The 16,225-nt window shown below is 42.6% G+C and overlaps 2 protein-coding genes across 3 annotated transcripts in view; one reads left to right on the forward strand and one right to left on the reverse strand.

Moving 5' to 3' along the window:
- The window catches only part of LOC129416763 (hyaluronan-binding protein 2), a 304,383-nt gene that overhangs the window by 113,531 nt on the left and 174,627 nt on the right, over positions 1-16,225 (reverse strand). The gene's annotated exons all lie outside the window — the stretch shown is intronic.
- LOC141349179 (attractin-like protein 1) overlaps positions 1-16,225 on the forward strand; it is a 226,123-nt gene that overhangs the window by 98,975 nt on the left and 110,923 nt on the right. For both annotated transcript variants that reach the window (XM_073873146.1, XM_073873147.1), the window contains 2 exons: positions 5,697-5,915; positions 6,048-6,185. In XM_073873146.1, coding sequence (XP_073729247.1) covers positions 5,697-5,915; positions 6,048-6,185 — 357 coding nt within the window. The remainder of the gene's footprint in view (positions 1-5,696; positions 5,916-6,047; positions 6,186-16,225) is intronic.

Below are 16,225 nucleotides of genomic sequence, written 5' to 3' on the forward strand. Positions count from 1 at the left end.
TAACACTGTTTTTGATCTCAAAATAAAGCATTTTCCCCCTGTACATGACTGTGGGGACGAGCACTTCTGTGGTGCTTGGAATTCAAACAGGAAGTAGTTTATATCTCAGGAACGCTTTCACGTATTGAAACCAAACTTTGTACATGAATTTGGGTCTCCAATGTGAGGATGCACAACATCAAAAGAACAAATTTTTTTCTAAAATTTTACGCCGCCAAACAGGAAGTACTTTATTTCTCAGGAACGCTTTCACGTATTGAAACCAAACTTTGTACATGAATTTGGGTCTCCAATGTGAGGATGCACAACATCAAAATAACATTTTTTTTTCTCAAATTTTACGCCACCAAACAGGAAGTAGTTTATATCTCAGGAACGCTTTCACATATTGAAACCAAACTTTGTACATGAATTTGGGTCTCCAATGTGAGGATGCACAACATCAAAAGAACAAATTTTTTTCTCAAATTTTACGCCGCCAAACAGGAGGTAGTTTATATCTCAGGAACGCTTTCACGTATTGAAACCAAACTTTGTACATGAACTTGGGACTCCAATGCGAGGATGCACAAGATAAAAAACATTCTAAAATTTTACATTTCACAAATCACATTAGTGAACGCACCAGAGCAAGCACACTTTTGCGGTTCCTCTGGAAGTGCATTTTCTAGTTAATTAATAAAAGTCAAATATTTGGTACATTGATGGCTCAATTTTTCAAAAAAAAAATTGTTTTTTAAAAAAAATTGTAACCCTAAAGTGTTTTTCAAGTGTAATATTTCTGTAAAGGCTAGGGACAGAAAAATTGACATTTCCGTAGAATGACCCAGAAGATATTTTATGATGGAAACCACACAGTTGACTTCCATTGTATTTCTTTATCCTACTATGGAAGTCAGTGCTTACCATCATTTATCGAAATATCTTCTTTTGTATTCAATAGTATAAAGAAACTCATACAGGTTAAGATCAAAATGATGGTGAGTAAATGATGACAGAATTTTTATTTTTGGGTGAACTATCACTTTAAACACTAATAATCCTAAAAAAAAAGCCCACATATAAGCCTGCAATTGCAAAACATACCAGTATTTCTCTTAAAAATCTTAGATTATCTTTTCTTTTTCATTTCAAACCATTCAAACCGCTAATACTAGCTGCACTCTGTGTGCAAGGTGACAAATATGTTGTCATTTTAATCTCAGCAAAGATTTATCTTTGTTCGTTTTAGGTCAAACATGGCAAGGAGAGATTTTAATATAAATTTAAATTTGTAAATCTGGTACTAGTAATAAACGTTTCAGAAAGAAACAATAGATTCACATTGATATTTTAGGGATAATCTGCAGTGCTAATAATGAGCCTGTCTGTAAGTTATGAAAAACACACATCGCCTCTGGAGACTTGACATAATGTCTTCGTAAAACTGGCTTTCAGAAAGTATAATATCTGAACTAGTGCCACTAGCAACTTTTTTAATTAGGATTGAGACTTATTTTAAAATTTCATTTTGAAATTACAGTATAATGCCTGTTTGTAAAACTTTGTGCTGAATCTGTGTAAAGACTCAACCGTGCGGTTATTAAAAGTAGCAAAGTGACACTCTTTAGGATTGTTTTGAAAATGTTTTGTATAGATTTGCATATGTGATGAGTGTGTAGGTGTCTTTAGCAAAAAGATAATCCTTTAGTCATTTTGCCAAAACACAAAAATGAAAAGAGAGACGAGGTGAAATGAAAAGCGTGTTTGTAATAATGAAACACCTCTGTGATGAACCAAATGAACAACGCATTGAAATGAATCATTGTACTGGCTGTGAATAATGCAGCAGGAGAGCAGTGCTTTTGGGTGGAGAGTTCACCTAGCACATCTGTTATGGAAATCTGGATCAGAAACATAAAAGAACATGTGCAGAACATTTTACAGAATAGGTCAGATTTAATTTTTTGTTATGTGGTATAGTTTTAGAGATAAACTCATAATAAGATGTGTATGTGCGCCATAAGATTATCAGAAAACACAATTGTTAGCGAAAGTACTGCCAACTTTCTGTTCTATCACTAATATTTCTGTCAATAAAAATCTTTTTAAGTTAACCCTCTGGGGTCGGACCATTTTAGGACACTGTCAGAGGTTCTGACATGCTCTTACATTTGGTCTTTTTTCCGTTTGCTTTAAAACATAATAATGGCAAGTGTGTCATAACACTGCGTTCAGCACAAACTGGGCTACAATATTATATTAGCAACAGGTATGTTCATGTTTGTATTATTGAGAGAATAATGTTTATGCATGGTTTTTGAAAAAGCTAAATTTTTAAGTCACTGATATAAGTCCACAAAACCCATACTAAACATGTTTTAACAAGACTTTTCTAAACAGAAACTAGTAGTCTAGAGTTTTTTCTTTAAAATGATGTGAAAATTATCCTGCCTACTTATTCACATAAAACAATATATTGATTTAGAAATTGTAAGACACTTTTAGTTTAGAGGGGCCGTATGCGAGAAGGATTGATTGACAGCTAGCAAACAAAAATTATAATAAAAAAAATTGTAATTCGTTACATTTATATAGCGCTTTTCCAGTGCTCAAAGCGCTTTACATATGAATGGGGGAATCTCCTCAACCACCACCAATGTGCAGCATCCACCTGGATGCGACGGCAGCCATATTGCGCCAGAACGGCCACCACACACCAGCTTATTAGTGGAGAGGAGACAGAGTGATATAGCCAATTAGTATGAGGGGATGATTAGTAGGCCAATGGGCAAGTTTGGCCAGGATGCCAGGGCACACCCATACTCTTTTTCGAAGGACATCCTGGGATTTTTAATGACCACAGAGAGTCAGGACCTCGGTTTAACGTCTCATCCGAAGGACGGTGCTTTTTTTGACAGTATAGTGTCCCCGTCACTATACTGGGGCATTAGGACCCACACAGACCACAGGGTGAGCACCCCCTGCTGGTCTCACTAACACCTCTACCAGCAGCAACCTGGTTTTCCCAGGTGGTCTCCCATCCAAGTACTGACCAGGCTCAGCCCTGCTTAGCTTCAGTGGGCAAGCTGTCTTGGGCTACAGGGTGATATGGCTGCTAAAAAAGGCTCGCATAATGAGTTGCATAATGAGGCAGGAATCTGAGAGCGAACTACAGTAAAGAATGTGAGGACAAATGTATACATGTTTGTTTGAGGTTTATTAACTTAAGTTAACAATATAATCAAAATAGAAATGAAGGTCAGTAGGACATTTTCAGTTTATTTGGAAACAAACTCTATTTAAAAACTTAACTTGTATAAGAAACTGATAAACAACATAGCTTTAAACTTCATGTAGCTCATGATACCATATAACTTTATGTCCAAAAAGTGTTTTCCACTTCATAGTTTTGTACTGATGAGAGAGATGCAGACCTGTAAGAGAGTTATGAACAGCTGTTAGCATAAATTGTCCACAGAAATACCCTTACATACATAACTGATGGGTAAATATCACTCATACTACATTATAAACTATCATCTACCTAAACTAAATTCAGAACATCTCAGATATACATCTGCAGCGATTAGTTATATAAAAAGCTGTTTTCAGATACCCATCCCCTTATCGTCTAGCTTCTGTTTTAAACGCGTTTCTGTAAGCGTATGAACTTTAAAAGCACATCGCATATGGCGTCCATGTGCGCGAGCTCGCGTCTCCGTGTAAACAACGCAGCGCTCATAAGAACGGTGTTGCGTGTAAAGCGCAATGTATGGAATTGCCTTGCATGTAAACAATATGGAATCATATTACAGCAAATCCCGCAGTGCAGCATTACTCAAAGTTGCCACGAAGGATACGAAAGTGAATTCCATGAAAGTGACGTACCATGAAAATTTAACTTTTTCCATGTTTAAGTGCTATAATCGGGTCCCCAGTGCTTTTATCAACCTAGAAAATGTGAGTAAGATCAACCCAGTAACATAGTTTTGGTAAACCATTTTTCACAAGCTTGTGAAAAAGTAGCTCATTGAAATTTGGCTCTCCTTGTGATGTCAGAAGTACTCTGATGTCAGAAGTACTCACATATGTACTCTGGAGACACCAAAGATTTATTTGACATCTTAAAAAAGTATTGTGAAATGTCCCCTTAAAAACTTAATCGTTCTTATTCTAGCTTCTGAGTATCATACTGACTGTGATATCATTCCCTCAGAGATTCTCTGTCCTGTTTTTAATGACACTCTTCATTCCTTTTTGAATCTGCCCTTGCTATTAACCCCGAGATACTTTTTGACCTCAATACTGTCTGAGGACCCATTAGATGGGATCTGGTCTCGGCTGCATACGTTTTTCATCCCACATGAACAAACTTCTTAAAGGGAGGGACATCATTACTGAGGGGTTTAGAGAACTTTGGGTAGCATTATATTACTTTACAACAAAGTGGTAAACCCCCAGTGGCAGCAAAAATGTAAATCAAATGATCCTTTCCAGTGTGTCCCTTGCCTGTCCAGGGCTCTGAATGTCAGGTACATTGTTTGAATACATATCCGTCTGCCGTCTAAATGTAATAGCACAAAACTCAATTTATTTTGAAATGAAAAGGTCAACCAACAACACACAGGCAGCGTCGGCTGCTTGGGGAGCACGTCTTAGCCCTTGTAACAAAATTGATGTAGAGTGACTTTGAATGGGAGTAAAATACAATAAGTTGCAAAGACAAAACGGAGGAGGTGGCAACTTCGGGGAGGTTGCGTTCCTTGTGAAAGTCTCACGTATAGACATGATAGCATTGCGAGTTTAACAGACTGTGAAAATGTCATTTGCAGTCTGATTTAAAAATGCTTTGTTTGTCCCGAGAGATTTAGACAAAACGTGACACTAATAATTCTTCGTGATGACATTCGGAAGGAAACAACATGACTCTGATCTCTCTCTCTCTCTCTCTCTCTCTCTCTCCGTCTCCCTCTTTTTTCTCAACTTGTTTACCTGCCAGTGAACGTCTGTGGTGGTCTTCTCTTGTTGTGCCAAGTGCCAACTACATAAATGTTTGCTTAACTAGAGAAACATCAGATTACATGTTATATATATCATCCACACATCAATGTTCATCCACAATCTTAGACAGTTGTTGAGTAAAAGACAGACCATTATGATACATCCCATGCAAGTTGATTTATGACCACCTATATGTATAGGCGTAATTTGTTTGAACATCGTTTAAGGTTGTAAATAAAATGCATGTAAGTAAAGTGAGTGATTTTTATTATAATTTGTAGAATGGTATAGTTATAAACTAACCTAAACTATCTAATTACTTTGGATTTGCTTGCTTTATTGTTTTCCTCACTGTTGTAAACCTCTTTGGATAAACTGTAAATATAATGCTCTGTTTAAATCACTTTGTTTGTCTTACCAATGGCAGACCTGGGGTCTCATTTATAAAACTATACATAGGATCCTTACGTATGCACAAAAGCCAAAAATGGCATACGCCAAAAAATATTAAGACTTATAAAACAAAGCAATGTTCCCTTTATAAATCACATCATCCACAGATCCCACCCTGCAAGGCCATTCTCCCATTAAGCTAGTTTTTTTTTATAAATCACAACCTTTTGGGTGGGAACTGGCGTACGCACATTTCCAGCACGCTTTATAAATGAGACCCCAAGTGTTTGTAAATTATACAATGTCTTCTCTGTTTGTAGCTCAACACTGTTCAGGTCACCGCACATGTGCTCAGTGCTTGGAACAGCCTGAGTGTGGATGGTGTGGAGACCCCACGGACACGGGTCGGGGTCAGTGTATCGAGGGATCGTACCGTGGACCGATGAGAAGCCTGAGCAGCCAGAGTCAAGAGATAATACTGGACACCAGTATGTGTTTGAGAGAAAAGGGCTATGACTGGTCATACATAACCTGCCCAGGTGAGTTTAAAAATGCACATGTGCACTGATCCACATTATTCGGCATGCATGTTAAAGTTGCCCTAAGTGTATAAATAATGCCGCATGTGGTCCTAAACACATTACATGTTCTTTTCTCTGTGAATAATTCAGCATGTCAGTGTAATGGGCACAGTACGTGTGTTAATGGCAGCGTGTGTGACCAGTGCAAGAATTTCACAACTGGGCCGCAATGCCAGACCTGTCTGCCCGGTTACTATGGAGATGCCAGTAATGGAGGAAATTGCCAAGGTGAGATATTTAGCTTTATATATGTGTACGCGTATGCCTGTGCACATTTTGTGGAATTATTTCGGATTTCATGGGAAATATTTTTTTACCCCACTAAAATTAAGCATTGTTTTACTACAGTTAAAACAAAAAAACGTACATGTATGCTTACTACAAAACAATCCATGATTCATTTACGTAAGGGAGAGGTACTAATCGAAAGTAAGTAGGGCTTATGTTATCACGTGTAATGCTGCGTTTACACCAGACGCGTTTCAGGCGTCAAAATCGCGTCTACCGCGCCTCGTTTGCCGCTTGAACAGGTTGAATGAGAGAAGTAGATGCGCAGAATGAGCAAGCATTTGACGCGCGTCAGAGGCAAAATCCGCTTATGTGGGAGGGGCAAGTGCTATGCGGTTGTCTGTTTGCAAGATGACTGATGTTGATTGTGTATTTATCGAGAGAGTTACCGGTTTGTATTTGGTAAGCTTACTATAGGGGGAAAAAAACGGCGCGGGTCGAGAAACGTCACATGACTCAAAAGTGAAATGTGTATTACAACTTACCAGGTTGCCCGATGTCCTCACTGACACTCTTCCAAGCGAGGTCCTTTTTATTCCTATCTCTATAGATGTCCAGTTTTTATTAAACTACCGACTATAGTTTGATGAACTTCCCACTGGAAGGGTTTCAGGACAAGCACGGCGGATACAACTCAAGCCATTTTTATTTGACATACACGCATGTGACATTTGTTGCTTAATCACAAGGTGCTATTTGCTAGTTGCTAGGTTGTAAACCTAAAACAAAACACAAAACAAAACACCACAATAAACTAATGCACTAACACAAGCATTAGATATTAATTCTTAACCTTAATTATAAATAATGACAATTTACAGAGACTCACCGGCAAGCGTACCAGTCCTGACTAAAAGCAAATCGAAACTGAAACCAACGGTGGCGCCTGCGCACTCACTAATTATGCATATACAGGTACATAATAATCAACATATCTGTAACCTGTTATAAAATATATTAAACATAACATAAATGTTCCTGCATTTAAAATAGAAAAGTAAAAATACCTATTTCTTAAAATACACAAGAACATAAAATAACAACACTTATAATACACAGTAAAAATACACCTGGTGGAAAGCTCTACACCTCCCACTTGGTCTACTGATTCTAAATCCAAGTAGGCCACCATAACTAAACAATTCACTTTTAGATATGAATTTTTTTTTCATGAACATGCAAATAACATTATATTCTTAGACATGAACATGTTGAGGTAGTTGTAATGTCCAAGACAACACATATTGACCTCCTTTACCGAAACACACTACCAGCCTCAGGGAGGATAGCAGTGGGGAAAGTCTTGATCCTTTACCGAAACACACTACCAGCCTCAGGGAGGATAGCAGTAGGGAAAGTCTTGATCCTTTACCGAAACACACCATGGTGGGGATCCTTTACCGAAACACACCATGGTGGGGATCCTTTACTGTTCTTCAACTGGAAGCAGAACCACCAACCTCCTAACATCCCTGTGGAGGATGGTGGAGGGATAGTTATCCTCATTTCGGTTCTTCTTGGACTGTCCGCTGGAAAACGGACAACTTCGACATGTTGACACTCTCACATCTCGTACTACACCTCTCGCATCAGGACATACCTCCATGACTCAACCCAGCCTGAATTGGCCCTTTAGTGTGTTCTGATCAGCTAACCATACTAGATCACCCACCGCAACATTTCTAGCAGGCGCGTGCCACTTCTGGCGGATGTAGAGGTTTGGACCTGCCAGCTGGCTCCACCGCTTCCAGAATTTATCTACCTCAATCTGGATTGTTCTCAGACACACAAGTTGGATACTCAAACCCTTGGGAGTCCCCATTGGGTCCTGCATGACCAAGCAGAAGTGAGGCGGTAGTGATTACTTCCACGGTCTTATCTTGTACATGAGCTCTGGCACCAATAGGTCTCTCATTTGACAGATTAGCAGCCAGATACAGAAGGGTCTGAAACTCCAATGCTGTCAGATTACATCCCATGCCAACACTACTCAACGCCCTCTTGAGTATACGAACTGCTGCTTCCGCTGCCCCATTTCGATGGGGAGAATCTGCCGGATCAAAATACCCACGTCCAGTCTGTTCCTTTAACTGCTGCTTTCTTCTGGACCTGATCCTTGTCAATGCTACTTAGGAACTCGTAAAGCTCCTGTAATACTGGTCTGGCACCCACAAAATTGGTCCCTTGGTCTGACCAGAGCTTTTTTGGGTGACCCCTGAGAGCTGTGAAGCGCTGGTATGTTTTCAGGAATCCTTCCATAGACAGATCTTCTACAATGTCAGCATGTACTGCTCTTGAAGCCATACAGCTGAACACCACACCCCAGACTTTCATCCCCGTTCTTCGTCTTACATTATCTTTAACAACATAGGGACCGAAAAGGTCTAACGTCGTAAACTCAAACGGTGCGGCTGGTTTAGTCGGCTCAAGGGGAAGTTCACCCATCACCTGCTTACACATTCTTGCTTTGATCTTTCGACAATGCATACAAGAATCAACGACACTCTTGGCAATCCTTGAACCTCTCACCACCCATGCTTTAGATCTTACCCGGAGGTATGTGCCAGCAACCCCTTCATGGTTAGCTTCATGGGCTTCTCTTGTGAGTAGAGTGCTGATCCCCGCCTTGTAAGGAACTAAAGGTACACCGATCTCTTCCTGGGTCAAATCCTGGACTCTACCATGACACCTCAGGAGCCCCGAATCATCATCTCTGCTGACAACGAGCCTGTTTAACGTCGTCACAGGAAATGTAACTCCATCCTGGGCGGCTAAGCACAGGTCTTGAAATGCAGCCTTGCGTTCCTTTACTGTCAACACCGCCTCCCACTTTGCTGGCTTGGAGGTCCTGCCTACACGAGCCAACCACTTCTTTACAGCTCTGCGAACATAGCCAACTATTCCACAAAGTTTAGAGAGAGAACTGCACCTTGTTGGATCCACTTGGTCTATGAGCGCGGCTCCCCACAGAGTCTCCTCTTCCTTAATTTCAGTCAAGGTCGATATTATCCCCTTTTCAACGGACACTGAAGCCCCGCTAACTCCATCCGTGACTATTGGATCTTCACCACCAGGACTACCAGGATTCATCAATTTCTTGGCTTGAATTCTGGTAAGGACAGCTGAAAAGGCTTTTCTCTGGAGTTTACTCACTACCTCTCTAGCATCAGCTGCCACTTCTGAGGCGGACTTTATGGGCCAATCCTCAACTGGACTAGACAGAAACTCAGGACCTTTTTGCCACACAGAATCTTCACTCAGCAGTTCAGGAGAGCACCCTCTCGTGACTAGATCCGCGACATTGACTTCGCCTGGTATCCACCACCAATCAGTTACAGCTCCAGCCTTCTGAATCTCCCCGATTCGGTTCGCAAAGAACGTCTGGAAACCGTAGCTCTCCCTCTGAATGGCTCCAAGCACCGTCTTACTGTCAATGAAATGATACCACTTCTCCACGTCCAATCGTCCATGCTTCAGCACGTATCCTTTCAGACGTGTGGCAAAGACAGCTCCACATACCTCGGCCTTGACAGCATCACCTTTCTGGTTGAGAGGAGTTAACTTGGCCTTTGACTCTACCAGCCGAGTGACCACACCATCTGATGTCTCCCATCGCAAGTACAGTACTGCACCATAGGACTCACAGCTCCCATCAGAAAACGTGATTCCCCAGGGTCTACCCTTCCAACCAAAAGGCGTAAGGCTTCTGTAGAACTTAATGCTACTCAGACAAGCATACTCTTTGAACAGCTCAATTGCCTTCCCTCTGAGCTCATCAGATAAAGGTTCATCCCAGGTATCCTTAGTAAGCTTGCCAGCTTCCTGGAAGGCTCTCCTCACAAGGATTACCCCTTTCTGTTTCACAGGAGTTACTAAACCGATCGGGTCATACAGACCAGCAATTTGGCTCAGTAAACACGACGAGTAAGTGGGTTTGGTGTTTTTACCTCTACTTCTCCCTCTGTGAGGTCAATCTCAGTTCTCATCTTCTTCTTCCTACTGGAGAAATTGATAGAGACCATCACAAAAAGTCTGTCCTCTTGCACAAGGTAACCAACCCCCAGGGCTTTGTTATCTTCCTCCCTTAACTGGTTGGGCAATGTCAGAGTCACTGGCTTGGACTCCATCCCTTCTCTCCTCCCACTTTGACCAGACCGGATCCAAGGCTTGAGATAGAAACCTCCCGCTTTCAATATCTTCTCCACTCCCTCTTGAATCTTGTCTAGACGGTGGGGGTCATTGTGGGATGTGAGAAGATCATCAACGTAGGAGTCTTCCTCGATAACCCTTCTTTCCTCCTTCATCTCAGAGAACTGGGGTAACTTCGCGGTCTCCCGCATGGCAACCTGCGTGATACACCCAGCAGGTTTATCCCCCATGTTCACCCGCACGACAGCATAATCCTCAATCTCATCCTCTGGTGAGTCTCTCCATAAGAATCGATGCACATGGACTTCCTGTTCCTCCAACCAGACCGAATTATACATCTTGGTGATGTCTCCGATGGCCGCATGTTCTCCCTCCCGAAACCTGAGAAGCACCGCTCCAATGGGATTTAAGACGTCTGGACCTTTGAGCAGAATGCTATTCATACTAACCCCTCCAAACTCCTGGCTACTATTCCAGACGAGACGTACTGGTGTAGTCACTGAATGAGGATTTGGGGCAGTTAGGTGACTCACCCACCACACAGCACCTTTCCAGCTGTCCATAACATCCTTGGTGAGTTTAACAGCAGCTCCCCTCTCCACCATCTCATGGACTTGCCTCATGTAAGCTTCTTTCCACAGAGGGTCTTTCATGAGCCGCTTCTCAGTCCTCAGGAATGTTGCTTCCACAGCTTTTCGGTTGTCAGGAAGAGAGACTGGGTTTTCCTTCCAAGGATACTTCGCATCCCAGTGGGGCTGGTCGCTGTGAGCATCTCTCTCTCTGTAGGTTAAACCTGCCTTTATTATCTCCAGCTCTTTCTCATCAGCCAGGGACATCTCCTTTCCACCCGGCGAGCACTTTCCACAGCGACATCCTCCACAGATAGGATTACAGGCAGCGCCAATGCTGTCCCACTTTAGCCATTCAAGGACCTCTTTACTGCACGCTGCTGTCGTTCTACCTTCCACTCTGTGTTCTTTCTCCAAATAACCTCCTGGCTTTCCCACAAATTGTTCCTCAACTTTGACAGCTACCGTCCTCATTGAATGAGCAAAGTGTGTCTTCGATCGCCATGCAGCCACCTCCACGTTTTCGAAGAGGTCTGGATGTACACCACTCACAATCTTGCCCAGAGGACCATCCCACAGTACTAGATCGCCGACCCTTTGCAGTCTTTGCGGAGCTAATCGACCTTCACGAGTACTGATTAATAGATCAACCTTTTTTGGGCGGGCCAGTTCTCCCGGCTCCACTTCAGGGAAGAACTGCTCTAGCCGCTCTGATTTCACTACTCGATCCACTTTGGCGATGTCTTCCATCCCATAGCAAATCATCTCGTGAAGTTTCAGGGTTCCTCTGGAGGTCCACACTTTTATTTTCACAAGATACCTCTTTGTATCAACTTTCACCTTCATCGTTCCGACACCATACACGACAAGGGAAACTGGTTCACCGTCCAGTCCGAGCCTTTCCGCAGCTTGGTGTGTAATGTAATTCGTGTCAGAAGCGAGATCGACCAAAGCTCCAAGGCTGTCTCCTCTTTTTGTTGTGACGGTTACGAGCATCATAAGGACTGGATGTTCTTTCAAGCCACTCTGTTCTATCAGACTGTTACCAGGACACACTGTCGACGTTGTCTTGTTAGTACAGGCTCTGCGGACAGCCTCCAACTGGTGGGGAGTCAATCCTAACTCTGCGAACACAGCTTCTTGCTCCTCTGTTGGACCTTGTGCTCCTCTCTTTTCCTCTGCTTTATTTTCCCTTCTAGCAGTGTCCTTCTTTGTCATTGCCTTAGGGCAAAGGAAATAGTGGTGGTCCGCTACAGTGTCACCTTTCTTACACTCTTCCTTTCGACAGAGAAACTTTGGAGTGCAGTCACTCTCGACTCCGTGAACATCCAAGCACTTTGTACATGCTTTTACCTTTTTCACTTGAGCTTTCTTCTCTGACAGATTGGCTTTTCTGAAAGTTTTACAACGAAACAGTTTACCACCGTGATCTCCATCACTACACACGACACAGGGTAACTGCTTGGAGTCTCTCTTGACTTCACTTGCTGTAGTCTTAGTGAACGACTTCTTCTCTCTCCATCTGTCACCTGGTTTCTCTCGGTGGCTTGATCTCTCAGGAGCATTAGCAGGCCACGGTTTGCTGGGCAGCAACTGCTCCAACCTCACGAGCAATGATTTTTGGTCTTCCAGGAACATTAAGAGCTTGTCAAAACGGTTTCCAGGATGGACATCGTTCACAGGATTTCCCACACACATGAGCCACTCTCTTTTCATAACATCGGGGAGTTTGCTCTCCAAAGACCGAATCACCAGTTGATTCCGTACAGCGTCTTCACACCCCAGGTCTGAGAGATCCAATACTGCCCTCTCCACTGCTAGGATCAACTCTAATGTTTCTCGTGGTTGATGGTTCTTTACAGCAGGTCGTGATTGAAGTTCCAACACGATCTCTTCGGCCGTTTGTGCTTTGTCACCATAAAGGTTCTCCAATTCCCTGAAGATATCGTTCGCATCTCTGCAGCGCAACAGCCTGAGTTCTCTTTTCACTGACTATCCAGTAAGTGAAGTTTCTTGCATTCCCTTGACCCTGTAGGTTCTGCTTGCACCTGGATACTTTCCCATTCAGCCTTCCAACGCCAATAACATCTCCTGTCCCCAGAGAATTTAGGTAAGCTTATGGGTGTGAGCTTTATTCTCGGTCGGGCCCACTGAGAGCTGTTATCCCCACCAGCGTACGAACCAGAGCTGCTGTATGGTATGTTCCTGCTTTGCCCCATGCTAAGATCGACAGGCAGAGTAGCACGATCGTTTAACAATTGTGGCGTGCTGGCAAGAGTTGGAGGTAGGGCGAAACTAACACCAAGTCCACTATCAGACCTCCTTGACTGCAGAATGGGCTGGGGGGCTTTGTGTGTGGTAGCTGTGTCATACCTGCTCTCAGATTGACTAGTGACTGTATAACCTTGGGCAGCACAGGTAGAGATGGTTGCTCTGTCCGTGGACATGAATGAAGGAGGGCTTGTAACATATACAGTTCCCTGCGCTTCAGCGGGCAGACTCAAAACAGCAGGCTGACAGTTAACCGGTGGAGTAGCAATAGCAAAGGTTACTGGTTGGGTAACGGTGATGCTATATGCAATTGTAAGGCTGTTGATATCTGTTATGACATGCCCATCTACCGTGTCATTGCCTTCCTCATTTTCATCCTCTGCCTCCTCACTGCTGCCACCGTCACCACCGCCTTTTAGTTCTGTAATGTCCCTCTTCATAACCTCATCCTCATGTCTGTATGCCCACCCATCCATCAGCTGCTCTTTATCCACTCTCAATGATAAAAAGAGCATCCATTTGTCTCTTCCATGTGGCCGATAATCTCTCCAAGTGTACACAGCCTCCCTGAGTTCATGGAGTTTCCTATCCAGCTTACCACTTTCGACTCTTTGCTGCATCCATGGCACTTTACTTGTGCCAAGCGCCTCAGCTCGATTAAAAGCAGATTTAAACTGTGTTACAAGAGCGTCTATGTCTGGCTCTGCATACTTAGACCACAGCATTTCCATAATCTTGCTCTCCATTTTAAGGAATTTTTGCTCACAGGCGTCTCTTCTCTCCAGTGCATCCTGCAACTCCTTATTGTCACCTTTGGCGTCTATTTGGCTTTGGGCATCAATATACTCATTACTGACATGAAGGAGTTTGTCATAATCATCCTTCAATTTTGCTACCTCACTTGACAACTCAATTTCACGTAAATGTCCAGCACTAACTTCTAGGCGGTTTATTCTTGTTGTAAAGACACGTTGTGCATTTGAGCGTTTCTCCTTTAAAATCTCCAAATATGGTTTGTCATCTGCCATGTTTGCCTCTTTTCCCGGTGATCAGAAACACTAAAAATCACTTTTTAGCAAATGAATCGTTCAAATTAATCGTTCAAATGAATCGTTCAAATGAATCGTTTAGAGGAATCGACTCAAAAGACTCGTTCAGAAAGCATCGCTACAAAAGATTCGACTCCGCTGTTACGGCTGATATCCGCGCTGTTATTCCCGCGGTTATTATTATTATTATGCACACAGTCTTACTCACGGTTGTAGAAGTTATTTACCCCTTTAACGGCCCCGTTAGCTCTTGGCATCGGCTCCTCCGTTGCAGTGGTTTTGTTAATGACCGCTTTTACCTCAGAACACGGGTCTCCGTTCCCGCGTCGGACGTCAATGATGGCCTTTTCCCGCTCGGTGTCCGTGAATTCTCCAGCACGGCTCCGACGGTGGTTTACAACTGTCCAGTTTTTTATTAAACTACCGACTATAGTTTGATAAACTTCCCACTGGAAGGGTTTCAGGACAAGCACGGCGGATACAACTCAAGCCATTTTTATTTGACATACACGCATGTGACATTTGTTGCTTAATCACAAGGTGCTATTTGCTAGTTGCTAGGTTGTAAACCTAAAACAAAACACAAAACACCACAATAAACTAATGCACTAACACAAGCATTAGATATTAATTCTTAACCTTAATTATAAATAATGACAATTTACAGAGACTCACCGGCAAGCGTACCAGTCCTGACTAAAAGCAAATCGAAACTGAAACCAACGGTGGCGCCTGCGCACTCACTAATTATGCATATACAGGTACATAATAATCAACATATCTGTAACCTGTTATAAAATATATTAAACATAACATAAATGTTCCTGCATTTAAAATAGAAAAGTAAAAATACCTATTTCTTAAAATACACAAGAACATAAAATAACAACACTTATAATACACAGTAAAAATACACCTGGTGGAAAGCTCTACAATAGAAATAAGAACTTGTGTCGTATAGCTTCGGGTGACTGCTTACGGACAATATCAAGTCTTCCTTCAGGTTGAATGAGTGACTCCGAGCAGGGCTGCCGCCACAGCAGCAAGCAGGCTCCTGATTGGTTAATGTGGCGCGAAATTCCGCCAAAGTTAAAAAAATTTCAACTCGGGGGTCAGCCGCAAATTTGCGTCAAACGCAAAATGCACAAAAACCCCATTCGCGCGTACTACATGTACCGCGCCGGACGCTCAATTTGCGCAAACTAGACGTGTGATTGAGGCGGAAAGGCGGCTTTCGTGCCACACCAAACGCCCCATTCGCGCCGCGAGACCTCCAGACACGCTTCAACACATCTTCACATTGACTTAACATTGAAATCACTCGCACTTCACGCCTCTACCACGGCTGGTGTAAACGCAGCATAAGGAATAGATCAAAACATAATAAACATTGAAAAAAAATCAAATGGTTTCAAAGAGACTTGAGGGTGAGCAGATAATAACACAAAGATCATTTTTGGACAAGCTGTTTCTGTAACGCCAGACATGTTATATCAAACACCAATTGATTTTTGCTGTAGGTTGTTCTTTTCTAGAACCAGACGTTGACTGTTTGCCTGCATTGCTTCAACATCCAGATGTACCCCAGGATATCCCAGTGTCCCCCATCTAATTTTGCTTGAATGGTTAATGTGGACATATTTCATTACGAGTGCAGTATTCGCCCTGATGCAACTTCGATTGATTTGATGTGAATCCCTCATGTTAGTTCATCACTGTGGCTTTTCTCTTAGTTTCCAATGGCTGAGTTTATATACAGGCTTCATCGCTCTTAAAGATGAAACTGCAGAGAGAGACTAAGAAAGAACCAGAGAGGTGCGAGGAAGGAGGTGTAATAACATCATTCTCTGTCGGACAGATTCACATTTTCTCCACATTCGGTGTGACGTTAAATCACTCTTAATCATTTTCTTATTTCCTGGAGTTGACTGCCACCCCACCT

The sequence above is a fragment of the Misgurnus anguillicaudatus genome, chromosome 11 (genome assembly GCF_027580225.2).
Source record: "Misgurnus anguillicaudatus chromosome 11, ASM2758022v2, whole genome shotgun sequence".
Lineage (NCBI taxonomy): Eukaryota > Metazoa > Chordata > Actinopteri > Cypriniformes > Cobitidae > Misgurnus > Misgurnus anguillicaudatus.